This window comes from Solea senegalensis, unplaced genomic scaffold, assembly GCF_019176455.1.
Source record: "Solea senegalensis isolate Sse05_10M unplaced genomic scaffold, IFAPA_SoseM_1 scf7180000016341, whole genome shotgun sequence".
Classification (NCBI taxonomy): Eukaryota; Metazoa; Chordata; class Actinopteri; order Pleuronectiformes; family Soleidae; genus Solea; species Solea senegalensis.
The window spans coordinates 219-14,009 of NW_025321730.1; the positions used below are offsets into that span (position 1 = coordinate 219).

General features: G+C 43.5%; 1 protein-coding gene across 1 annotated transcript; it reads left to right on the plus strand.

The window, feature by feature from the left end:
- Positions 1-680: 680 nt before the first annotated feature.
- gripap1 (GRIP1 associated protein 1) lies at positions 681-13,302 on the plus strand. The gene is made up of 22 exons (XM_044018144.1): positions 681-719; positions 1,222-1,419; positions 1,666-1,713; positions 1,811-1,842; positions 1,924-1,971; positions 2,682-2,781; positions 3,005-3,082; positions 3,608-3,700; positions 4,213-4,347; positions 5,849-5,944; positions 6,054-6,164; positions 7,773-7,874; positions 7,973-8,086; positions 8,174-8,251; positions 8,952-9,047; positions 9,129-9,185; positions 9,307-9,406; positions 10,477-10,607; positions 11,143-11,259; positions 11,349-11,442; positions 11,562-11,731; positions 11,847-13,302. The coding sequence occupies exons 1-22, from the start codon at positions 681-683 to the stop codon at positions 11,913-11,915; spliced, it is 2,106 nt and encodes a 701-aa protein (XP_043874079.1). The 3' UTR covers positions 11,916-13,302.
- Positions 13,303-13,791: the final 489 nt, after the last annotated feature.

A 13,791-nucleotide genomic window follows, 5' to 3' on the forward strand; every position in this document is an offset into this window, starting at 1 on the left:
TGTGAAACAGTGAATGAACATTAGATGTTGGTGTGTCCTTGAACGTTCCTCATGAGCGTTACCTGCTTCAGGCTGCACAAACACAGTGTGTAATACATGCTCATTTGAAGTTGATGGTGATTCTGCGTAGAGCAGCGAGCGAGTTCAGGACAGACACACACTACCAACTGAAAACAAACACACAAAACAAGGGATGAGCCAATACCATACTCAGTGTTTTTTTCATACTGATCAGAATCAGTATGAAAAAAACCCAGCATTTTAGCCGAGTCATGTCGTGATCAGTGACCATCAGCTCTGCCGTCCATGTTTCCCCCTGTCTGTCCCTCAGGATATAAAGACATAAAAAAAGAAGCAATTTTACAAGATAGTGTTTTTGTGACATTAATATTTATAAGAAGCACAAAAATACAAACATTGACGTTCAATATAAATTAGGACTAATCCATAAATCTTGTTGTTGAGCACATGTTTGTGTACAGAGCTTCGTAGATGATGTATTGGTGGTATGTGTGTGTGTGTTAATTCTGCGTCACATTTAAATCAAATTACACAATGATTAAACTGAAATCAAATGTAAGTATATTTTATCATTGTTTGAGACACAGAGGCGTATCCTGATCGTCCACCTTAGCAAAACAGACTGACATAGAAAAACAGGTGTAAACGCAAGGGTAACCATGGTAACAGTGACACTAGTGTGCACTCTGTCGAACACAGTATGTGTATATTTATAGTTCCAGCCTGAGAAAGGATAAACTTGTTTGCGTGTATATATATATATATATATATATATATATATATATATATACATATTTATTTATGTATGTATGTGTGTGTGTGTATATGTGTATATATGTATATATACATATGTATATATGTATAATATATATATATATATATACATATACATATGTATGTATATATATGTGTGTGTATATATATGTGTATATATATATATATATATATATGTATATATATGTATATATATGTATATGTATATATGTAGTTCCAGTCTGAGAAACTTTGTCGAGGGTTAGGGTTAACCTCGACCTTTAAACTCGACCTTTGACTGTGGGCAAACGACAATAAAACAACAAAGTTTAAAGATCTCAGATGAACGTACTGCCAGTGAACGCACCCAAACTCACTGAAAATCAGGCCACGCCCCCCCCACAGAAAGCCTTTCAGACATGAGGTAGTGTGTGTCTGGCCTAACAGACTGCCCTGCTGTGTGCGGCGCCCCCTTTAGGCCTGTCAGAGAAGAGCGTAGAGAAGATTGTAGGTAAGCAGGCAGCACTAGGCTGGTCGGCTGCTCTGTGTCCAATAACTCACTGCTTTGGACCAGAACTGGAGATGAACCTGAACATGGAGCAGGAGGAGAAGAGGTTGCTGAAGGAGCAGGTGCGCCACCTGGAGGTAAACACAGACACACACACACACATATGCACTGTGACAGTAGCAGTTTTTACATCATAACAATAATAATAACTTTAATAAATAATATAATAAAAAATTAAATTAACTGCACTGGCATAAACGACATGTAAGGACAATGTGTGTGGGCGTGTAAGGACAACATGTGTGTACGTGTAAGGACAATGTGTGTGGATGGACGTACTGTATCATCTAATAAAGTGGTTCTAAAAGTGTGATTCTCTGCAGGTGTCCAAACAAGCTGAAATCACCAAACTGCAAGAGGAGACGACAAAGGTATCTGTGATCAATATCACTGATCAGTCATTGATTGATTTTTGTAATGAAACAAATACAGATAGAATGTTGAATTCTCTGTTTGTTTGTCTTGCAGCTCAGTGATAAGCTGAAGAAGAAGCAGGACAGGTGAGACATCATATTGTCCTCCAGTGTAACTGATCAGTGACTGATCAATATCAGCTGATGTATGTTTTATGTTTGTTACAGTTTCCAACGTCTTCAGACAGAAAAGGAGGTTCTGTACAACGACAGCAGGTCAGAGACGACACTCTACTGCAGGGATATTCAAATTCTAAAAGGTCCAGTTAGAGAACATTTCCTCAAGCAAAGGTCTGGAACGTCATAATGTCTAACGAGCGTGATGATTTAGTAGTGGGATGTATACTGACTGTCAGATCAAATGTAGAAGAGCAATTCAAAAACATTTTTATACAATTTTACAGATATCTAATACTGAAGATATGTGTTATTTTCTTCGCTCTTTATTTGTTTTTAATTTATTTTAGTTTCTTTAGTTTATTTTGGTCAAAAACGTTGTGCTTTGTCTCAGTTTCACGAGTGCCACGGTCTCTGAGCATATGAGACAGATTGGTTTTGTGCTTCCAGAGGGAGGAATAAACATGAATGAGTCTGTCCATTCAGGGGTGAAAGTTTTCGCTGTCCACTGTTCTCGTCTCTCGCCATGTCGCTCACTCGTCTCTCCGTCTGTCACTCGCTTCGCGTGGGATGGCTTAACTCGAATGCAATTGGTCATTGGCTCTCCTGATTTGCTAAACCAGTACCGTAAAGTCTTGCAAAGCTGCACTGGTCAAAATGGAAGCGCCCTGTAAAAATTTGAAATACTTAAATAAGTTATTGACTGTCGTTCCAGGTCCATGTAGGACGGCGTCTGGGTCCGGACGCGGACCGCGGTCCACCTGTTAGTGACCTCTGCTGTAACATCGACACTCTCTGTTTCTCCACAGAACGAAGATTGATGAGATCAATCAGAAGAAAGAGGAGGAGCTTAAGATGTTGAATGTTCGCCTTCAAAAGCTACAGTCTGATCTCATGGCAGCCAATCAGGTCGGTCAGAGCTTAGTGACACGCCCCCTTCTGACATGAAATCTGCTGATTGTGACATAGTGATCGTTGATTTATTGATTTGTGAATGTGTGAGGATTTCTTCTGGTTTTAACCCTCATGAAGTTCAGAGAAGCTAACATTGGCTCAGCTTGTCACTTTGGTTCTTGTGTGTGAGCGCCCTCTAGTGGCAGAACATGTCACTAACATGTCAGTTTGTTTTTAGACGACAGCAGAACTGAGAGAACGTCTGCAGAGCAAAGACAAAGAGCATGAGCTGACTGTCCACACACTAAGAGAGCAGGTAACACACACAAACACACACACACACACACACACACTGCCTCTTGATGGTATTTTTTGTGATTTGGTGTCATGATGTCGACAAGAGAGAAAACTAGTAAACGGAGACAAACATTTACCTGTGTCAGGACGGACAAAAGAATAAATATTATAAAGAACAATGCTGTTTTCAGAACGGCACAGCACATGTCTCTTTTTCTATCTGTCTGTCTCTCCGCCTGTCTGTCTCCTCTCACAGCATTGTGGACACATATAAACTTTGTCCTGTCTCTAATGTTGGTAGGACAATCTGTCCACACACACACTGATATTTTCCAGAATCTAAATCTTCTTCTGTTCTTCCTCTCTTTCTTTTCATTTGTTGGGTTTTTATTAATTCTGTTTCTTTATTTTCCTACATTTTGTTTTTGTCTTTTATTTATTTTTTATTTTTTTACATTTTACGTCTTCGTGTGTGTGTCTCTTTCTGTTTCCTGCTGTACTTCTGGCTCTGCTGCCCCCTGCCTGTGGTCGACTGGTACTGCAGGTAGCCAGTCAGAGTGCAGTCAGTCAGGAGCAGGTGGAGAACATCCTGCAAGAGAACGATGCTTTGAGGACCAACCTAGCGGCTCTAGAACAGGTAACATGTGCTGTAAACGCATGGATGTAACGGATAGAACCGGGAGAACGTTACATAGAACGTGACGTTGTCTCAAGTCTGAGAGAATAATAAAGTTTGAAGAACATCATGTAGAACTCAAACAAAATCCTGGAACAGGTTTCTGAGAGATGGACTCTCTGAAACCTGAGCAAAACGAGTCTCTGTGCAGATGAAGATGCAACAAAACGTCATCTCCATAAAAGACACTTCACACCTGTTGTCTTCTCCTGTCTCACACCTGCTGTCTTCTACATTACATGTCATTTAGCAGACGCTTTTATCCAAAGCGACTTACAATGGAAACGAGTACAATCAGCTAGGGGTGGAATCGAACTTGCGACCATGATGTCTTTCGCACACAGGGTACCGGTCTTAACCACTGAGCCACTCCACCCCACTGTCTTCTCCTGTCTCACACCTGCTGTCTTCTCCTGTCTCACACCTGCTGTCTTCTCCTGTCTCACACCTATCTTCTCGTGTCTGATGTTCAGATCCAGACGGTGAAAACACAGGAGATGAATCTGCTGCGTGAACAGCAGGAGGCGCTGACGACTGAGCTTCAGCAGGTACGAGCTGAGCAGGAGAAACTGTTTGCTCAGAGAGACGACCTGGACTCACAGCTGCAGGTGAGACTCGCACACACACACAGACCCACAGAGGCACCAGAACGTCGTGATTAAATTGTGTGTCTCTGATTAAAAGAACTGAATACACACACACACACTCGCACTCAAATATATCCATCTATCGTCGATCACTTCATCCACCAAATGAAGGTCGCAGGGTTGCTGGTGCCAATCCCAGTGGGCACAGGGTGAAAGGTCACTGCATACCTTAACCGATTAGTCCGAGCCCTAGAGGAAAGGAATCAGGCTTGTAACCAAAACGGCGCCGGTTCAATCCCAGGCCAAGGGCACAAGTTCACTGTGTGCAAAAAATGAGCGAGGCCCATAAATGTCCACAAGGGGGCGCAGTGGGTGAGGTTTTGCTGAGGGTGAAAATCTTTTATTTATTTACATTATAAAAGGATTATTGACTTTTTTATTTGACTTTAAGAATGTCTTCCTTGCCACTTATTTTTAACAACGGTGCATTTGCGATGAGAAACTCTCCTTTATATTTGATTAAACTTTACTGATATGTATACATATATATTAGGGCTGGGCGATTTTATCGATTCTGCGATGTATATCGATATTTTGTTTCCACAGAAAGTATCGATTTTTCAGCCACGAGTATCGATACATTAAGTCCCATTTAAATCCTCCGTGTCCCGCCTGGCACTCTGCTCGCTGCCCATTTCCCTGTTCGCTTTTGCAGGAAGAGCGATTGGGTCCGCCAGCCGCGAGTGTCGCTGTAGAGCATTTCTAGCAAGTTACCCGTCTAGATACTCCCTTTACACAGACGTAGACGTGTTCATCTTCCTGCTTACCCGAGGAGATTCAAGAAAATGGCGGGTAGTATTATAAGTCCAGCACCATTCTAAAGCAGATGTGTGGGAGCATATCGGTTTTAAAAAGAAAAGGAGAGCGAGGACTGCACTTTATTTACTTTTAAGAGGCTTGTTAACTACAGTTTGCACTTCAATAAATGGATCTTATTTTCTCACCACGTTTTTGATTTTATTTTGTCCAGCATTTGCAAGCTGTAGACTCTCTGTCAAGTCAGAGACATATATTGTGTAATTGATGCTAAAATCACACTGTCCCTTTAAAATCTTTCAGAAAATGATGGAATCGTATCTAATCGCCTCGAATCATATCGTGAGCTCAATATCGTGTATCGTATTGTAACGCGAGATTAGTGTATCGCCACAAGTATGTATAAATATATATGTATACATACATATGTGTGTATATATATGTGTATTTATATACATACATGTATATATATATATATATATATGTGTGTATATGTATGTATATAATCACGTTATATATACATTTATATATAGTTCCGCCTCTTGTTTTTACGCTTTAACAATTGGAATTTGTGTGAACCAGGCCTAAATCATCACAGCTAATGACACGGGACACTAATGTACTCATGTCCTGTGGTTTACAAGTTTTTTGGACCTGGAAAAATTGTGTGTGTGTGCGTGTACGTGTGTGTGTGTGTGTGTCTCAGGAGTCGAACTTTGCCAACAGGAAGTTGTTGGAACAGTTAACAGAAGAAGGACAAGAGAAGGAGAGACTACTGAGAGAGTTGGAGGAGGCCAAGAAGGTACACACACACACACACACACACACACACACACACACAAGCAGTTTTTGTACATCTCAAAAACACAAATGTGATCTTTCTTACTGTGTGTGTGTGCACGTGCGTGCAGACAGCGGAGAAGAGGAAGACCATGTTAGATGACCTGGCCATGCAGCTGAATCAGGAAAAGTCTGACCACAAGGAGGCGCTGTCTGACCTCAAACTGCAGCATGAGAAGGAGGTGAGACTGAGATGTGAGGAGCCTCCACAGAGAGCTCCTCCTCTTTCTCTTCTTCACGCTCTCTGTCCGAGGCTCAGGGAGTAAAACGTTTACTGTTGTGTTGTTTTTTTCCTTCTCACTCTCTGAATATCAGAGACAGTTTAAATCTGATTGTTTTACCAGATTGAAAAATCACAAATCCGTGCCAGCAATTCTTCTCCCGTTCCAGCACGAGGACATACAGTAGAGACGAGGAACCATGAGAGAAGAGGAGAAAAGAGGAACCAGGAGAGATGAGGAGAGACAAGGGACCATGAGTGAAGAGGAACCAGGAGAGATGAGGAGAGGGTCCATGAGTGAAGAGGAGAAATGAAGAACCAGGAGACAAGAGGAACCATGAGAGAGAGGAGAGAAGAGGAACCATGAGAGAAGAGAGAGACCCAGGAGATGAGAGACCAGGAGAGACGAGGAGAGAGATGAGGAACCAGGAGATGAGAGAAGAGAGAAACGAGGAACCAGGAGAGATGAGGAGAGACGAGGGACCATGAGTGAAGAGGAGAGACGAAGAACCAGGAGAGATGAGGGAGAGACAGGGACCATGAGTGAAGAGGCCCAGGAGACAAGAGAACCAGGAGAGAAGAGGAGGAGAGGAACCATGAGAGAAGAGAGAGAAACGAGGAACCAGGAGAGATGAGGAACCAGGAGATGAGGAGAGACGAGGAACCATGAGAGAAGAGGAGAGACGAGGGAGACAAGAGGAACCAGGAGCCAAGAGGAACCAGGAGAGATGAGGAGAGACAGGAACCATGAGAGAGAGGAGAGACGAGGAAAGACAGGAACCGGGAGAGAAGAGGAGAGACGAGGAACCAGGAGAGATGAGGAGACACGAGGAACCATGAGAGAAGAGGAGAGAAGAGGAACCAGGAGAGACGAGGAGAGATGAGGAACCAGGAGAGATGAGGAGACACGAGGAACCATGAGAGAAGAGGAGAGAAGAGGAACCAGGAGAGACGAGGAGAGATGAGGAACCAGGAGATGAGGGAGAGACAGAGGAACCAGGAGACAAGAGGAGGGAGAGAGGAGGAGAGATTAGAGAAGAGGAGAGACGAGGAACCATGAGAGAAGAGGAGAGACGAGGAACCAGGAGAGACGAGGAGAGACGAGGAACCAGGAGAGATGAGGAACCATACATACATGGACTCTCTGTGACAGAGCAGTGCAGTTTGGACTCTGGAAGAGCTGAGAGTTTCTGTCAATCAGATGACTTTGGAACAGGCACCAGGCATCACTATCAGGCCTGATTTACATCAGGTTTTGTCAGAGACAGTCTCCTCGTCTCTTGTCAGTGGCTCTGCTTTGCTCTGACTACACAGTTCTCTCCAGAGCCTTATCAAACAGACTGAAGGTTGATCAGATCAGACGTCTTATTGTGTAAAGTGTTAACAATCACAGAAACGGAGACAGAAGTCAGGAAGTTATCATGAAGAGAAAAGACCAAACAACCTCCAAAGAACCTCTCTTCTCTGGGACCTTATTTTACGAAAATAATGTTTCACTTTTACCAAGAATGTTGTTTTCTGTGAGAGCATTTCACAAACCTCTCCTCTCTTCTCCTCCTCTCCTCCTCAGGTTCTCGGGGTGAGGGCTCGGTATGAGAAGGAGCTGCGAGGACTCCATGAAGAGAAGAATCGCTCCGAGGAGGAGATCAGACAGCAGCTGAGAGACGAGAAGGTAGGGATGGAGGAGGAGTGGGGGAGGAGGACACAAGTCATGTGATCATACACTGTACAGTGTGTTTACAGTGTGTGTCTGTCCGTCCGTCTGTCCAGGCTCGTTCCAAAGAGCTGGAGTGTCTCCAGCCGAGGGTGGAGGAGTTACAGGCTCAGCTTCAGTCCATGGAGGGAACCAGAGGATGGTTTGAGAGGAGACTGAAGGAGGCCGAGGTCAGCAGACACACACACAGACTTCATCATGACTATAGAGACGACATCTTCATCATCGTGTGTGTGTGTGTGTGTGTGTGTGTGTAGGAGCACATGGAGAAGAAGTCACTGGAACATCAGGAGGAGATCAAAGAGCTACAGAGAGAACACACACTACAGCTGGAGGTGTGTATACACACACACACACACACACACACACACACAATTTCACTGGTTGTGTCACTTCCTGAGTTCAGGTTCAGTGACATGTGTGGACGGACTGGACCACAGTGGTCACCGACAGTCCACAGTTCAATCCACAAGTGTCCGTATGTGTGTGTGTGTGGTCACTTTGTAAACCAAAGTCCATAAAGAAAATCAGTGATTTTAGCTCGCGGGGACACAGGAGCTGCTGGTCTACTGCTGCCTCGTGTGGTCGCTTTGTGTCACTGAGGTAAATCTCAATGAAGATTTTAAAATGCCGAAGTGACAAAATAAGACATTTGAACTTAGTGATGGAGGCAGCAGTGGATCAACAACTCCTGTGTGCTGTGATGTTAAAATCACTGTTTTTCTCTATGGAGTTTGGTGTGGGAGAGTGAGTGGTTTACAAACTTCAGTTTCCTGTTGGAAAAGTCTGTCTCACAGTGAGATAAAGACATGGACATGTTAAACTGACTTATGTAACACACTGAATGCCTCATACGACCACACTTCGTCCTGTGTGTGTGTGTGTGTAGTTGTATTAATTAGCAGCAGAGGATTAGAGGAGAATTAACTGCAGATGTTTAATGAATTAATCCTCTGGTGGGATAGATTAAAAGTGAGGGAGTGTAGTCTGCTTACACACACACACACACATTACCATGGTGTCTCCGTCCCTCAGGAGAAACAATGTCAGATGGAGACAGTCAAGCAGCAGCTGGTGGAGCTGGAGAAACATAGGGATGAAGACGGTGACATCATCAGCAAACTCAGACAGGTAATGGCCAGACACACACACACAATGAAGTTACCTGTGAGTTAGGCTCCGCTGAAACTCTGTTTCCATGTTTCTCTGAAGGAGATCAAAGACACACTGGATGGACAGAGGATTCTGGAGAAGAAGGGGAGCGCAGCGGTGAGACAGACACCCAAAGATGAACTAGATTTAAAAAACAATTATGAAGGTTGCGAAAAGTTAAAAGTCATCAAGTCTGTGTAATTCTCTGTCTGTCTCTGACTGTCTCTGTCTGTCTCAGTTGAAGGATCTGAAGCGTCAGCTACAGCTTGAGAGGAAACGAGCAGACAAACTTCAGGAAAGACTGCAGGAGATTCTGACCAACAGTAAAACCAGAACAGGTAACTGTGATGTCTCTGTGACGTCACTTATCTCACTTTGATGTTGCTGTGATGTCGTTTTGATGTCACTGCGATGTTACTGTGATGTTGCTGCGCAGTTACTGTGATGTTGTTTTGATGTCTCTGTGATTTCACTGTGATGTTTCTTTGAAGTTAATGTGATGTTGTTCTGATGTTGCTGTGATGTTATTGTGATTTCACTGTGATGTTGTTTTGATGTCACTGACTGTTACTGTGATGTTGTTTTGATATTGTAATGTCGCTGTGATGTCACTTTGATGTCGCTGGAAAGTTATTGTGATGTCTCTGTGATGTTACTGTGATTTCACTATGATGTTATTGTGATCTCACTTTGATGTTGCTGTGATGTTATTGTGATTTCACTTTGATGTTGCTGTGATGTCGCTGTGATCTCACTTTGATGTCGCTGTGATGTCACGATAGTGACTCTGTGATGCCCAAAGCCATGGACTCATGGACCTCTGGGTGAATTGTTGTTATATTAAGGGTAGTCATTAACTGGTTATGGTTAAGGTTAGTGATATCACTTTTAGTGTGTGTGTGTCTGTTTGCGAATGTGTGTGTGAGACTGCATCAGGAGGTTCTGAGGTTCTGGCTCAGTCCAGAACCTTTTGCTCAATATTTAATGTAGCTGTGATTCACAAAGCTGAGGTGGACACACTGGCGTCTTCACACACACACACACGCACACTCACACATCCATTATCTATGAGCAGTGATGAATGTTTAAAGGACTCTTCTGCACAAAACTGAGAATCAGACATTTTAAAGTAGATACTTATTTGTGCCAGCACCTGTCTTAAACGGACAGTCCACTGTCTTAGAGGGACAGTCCACAGTCTTAAAGGGACAGTCCACAGTCTTAAAGGGACAGTCCACTGTCATAAAGTGTTCGTCTGCTGTCTTAAAGCGACAGTGCAGTATCTTTTAAAGTGATGAGAAGGGACAGGGATTTGCAGTTATAGATGTGTTGGTTTTGTGACGTGGGACATGTATCTCAGTGTGTTAAGTTTGTCCTCACGTCGTCCTCTTCTGGATCTTTGTCTAAGGTCTGGAGGAACTCGTCCTCTCGGAGATCAGCAGTCCCAGTCGGACTCAGCAGACTGGAGATTCGTCCTCCATCTCCTCCTTCTCCTACAGAGACATGATGAAGGAAGTTCAGCCGACCAATCAGAACAAGGTGGGCGGAGACAGTTGGACCGTGTTTGAATGTTGTCTTCGGTCTAAAGTAAAACCTTTAATGATTCCTTCACGACACGTGTCACATGACTCGTCCCTGCTGTTGTGCTTGTGTAGTGAGGACTGAAATGTCCCATCATCCTCTCTTTGTCTCTGTGTCAGATAATAGAAGAGACTTTGAAGTATTTCTGTGTCACCATGGCAACATGTTGCTATTGATAGAAACACCTTAAACAGAGGAGCTTACACACACACAGACCAACATTTAAAAATGCGTCTTCTATCAGAAGATAAGATTATTTTCTTCGTCCATCATCACGTCACAAGATTGTGATCAGTGTTTGTCAAATCTGGAAATGATGTTCTCTAATGTCCAGTTCTTTTATGATGACTGTCTCTGTGTTTCTGTCTCTCTGTGTGTCTCTTTCTCTGTGTCTCTGTGTCTCTGTTTGTCTCTCTCTGTGTCTCTGTCTCTCTGTCTCTCTCTCTCTCTCACTGTCTATCTCTGTCTGTCTCTTTCTGTGTCTCTCTTTCAGTCTGGAGGAGGAAGTCCTCAGTCTCAGCGTCCTGCTGAGTTGTCAGATGATGAGGTTGGAGAGCTGTTCCAGCGTCTTGCTGAGGTTCAGCAGGAGAAGTGGATGCTGGAGGAGAAGGTGAGGACTCTTCTGTCACCATGACGACCATCAGTCACACGGTCGTTCTTCAGTCACTGCCATATTTTTTTTTTTTTCGACCTCCTCAGGTGAAACACCTGGAGGTCAGCTGTTCGTCCATGGCTGAGGACATCTGCAGGAAGAGCGCCATCATCGAGACGTACGTGATGGACAGTCGCAGAGGTGGGACACACGCACACACACACACACACACACACACACACACACACACACACACACACACACACACACACACACACATCTCCTTGTCTCCTCATGTCCCAATCTCTTTGTCCCCTCAGACGTGTCCAGTGGGGCAGTCAGTGGTCATGGCGGGTCCCAGGGCGACAGAGGTCTGAGTTCGGTCCTCAGGGATTTGGTGAAACCAGGAGACGAGAACCTGAGAGAAATGAACAAGAAGCTGCAGAACATGTTAGAGGAGCAGCTGACCAAGAACATGCATCTGCAGAAGGTAACGCCCCCTACTGACAGATTACATTAACATCACATGACCAAGAACATGCACCTGCAGAAGGTCTTAATGTGACTGACGATCAATAACAGTGATTGTGTCCTTGTGTCTTTAGGACCTGGAGGTTTTGTCCCAGGAGTTAGTCCGTCTCACTAAAGACTCCAGTGCAGTTGGTTCGGGATGAGACTATGACCTGATACACTCCATTCCCTCAGCTGGTCTCACACTCACACCTGAACACTTTCTGGGCTTGGACTAATACTTGGACATTCCAGTCTGCCTGCTGAGCTGGGACTAAGTGCAGGAATGTGTCCATTTGTAATTAGGGGAATGGAAACATCGTAAATGTTGCTTTTGAATGTACTGTAATTAACACTTATGAGTCCTGGCTATGACCTGGAAGCCACATTGTAACTGACTGTAAAGTTTGTTTCTGCTGTGTGTGCGCGCGCGCGCACGCGTATGCACGCACACTTCTGTGTGTGTGCGCGCACACGCGCCAGGTCATGTCTGGGTTTGGTCCTGGAACAGCTCAGTTTGTTCATTTGCTGTAAGTGTGTTTGGATCTGTCAATTTCCTGGTCTCTATGAAACTGAAGCTACAGCTGTAGTTTTTTCGTGGCGCGACTAAAGGTGCAATGACAACTAATGTAATATGAGTAAATGTAATTTTATGACAAATCTTCTGGGGCTAATGCTAAGCTAACAACTCACCTGTGGCTAATGCTAAGCTAACAACTCACCCGTGGCTAATTCTAAGCTAACAACTCACCCGGGGCTAATGCTAAGCTAACAACTCTCCCGGGGCTAATGCTAAGCTAACAACTCTCCCAGGGCTAATGCTTAACTCACAACTCTTCCAGGGCTAATGCTAAGTTAACAACTCTCCCGTGGCTAATGCTAAGCTAACAACTGTCCGGTCATGTTCTATCTGTGTTTTGATGTTGAAAAAAATGATGGATTTTCATCAGGCGCCTCGAAATGTTTCGTCTCGAGTTTATTAGTCTCTAATCAAAGTTAGTGACGCACCTTTATGTAGTCCTCATCATGACATCACAGCTCTGACATCATAACTGAGGAACTTTGTCAGAATAAGTGGAAAAACTTTTAAATTCAAAGAATTTGATCATATTTGTTGTTTTTAAAAAAAGATAAATATCGTTTTTTTCATCATTTCATCTTTTCTCTTGAATCGCAGCTCGTGTCATGTGGTTCACGTTAAACTCTGATGTGTGTGAAGTGTTTTGTCTTTATTTGCACTGGTAAAAACCAAACAGACTCACTTATGTCTTATATTTTTATTTCAACATTGTTTCTCTTTATTAGAATTTTAGAATTCAGTTTTTTGTTTTGTTTTTCTAAAATATTTGCACCCTGACCTCTGACCACTTTCTGGACGTCTCTTTGTCTTCACTGTTCTGACTCAGGAGGATCTGTCTTTGTCCTGGACCACGACTCATGTTGCTTTGTTCGTGTGTGTGTGTGTGTGCGCGCGCGTGTGTGTGTGAGTGAAGATTCCGCCGATTATTTATGATTATGATGACGACTCTTATTCAAACTATGATAAAATATGATCTGAGACGTGTTTGTTTTTTGTTTGAATATTCAATGTTTCATCTCATTAAACCTTTAATTATAAATATGAGCACATGAACATATGAACACATGACCACATGAACGCCGTCACTGGGACAAACGTTTCATTTTACCGTCTCTGTCCTGGACCGTGATGTAACATGACGTCTCCAAACATCAGAGGTTTGTTTGTTTCAATAAAGTTTGTTTTTGGTGACAACACTTTTTTTCCTTTGTTCTTCCCACAATCCTCTCTGTTTCTTCTGCTGATGGAGGTCGAGTTTAGGTTCATCAGCGGGGAGACACCGCCGTGCTCGATGCTAATTAACTGTCCGATACTTCCTGTCCCACAGAGGACGACAGATTAAAGAGGTGAGTGTCCTCTGGACGAGTTTTACCTTAACGAGGCACAGTCTGATTACCTGAGGGTTAATTAAGAAAAACCCTTAAATTGTTTTTTTAAAACATGGTTTTAATGAAAGACGT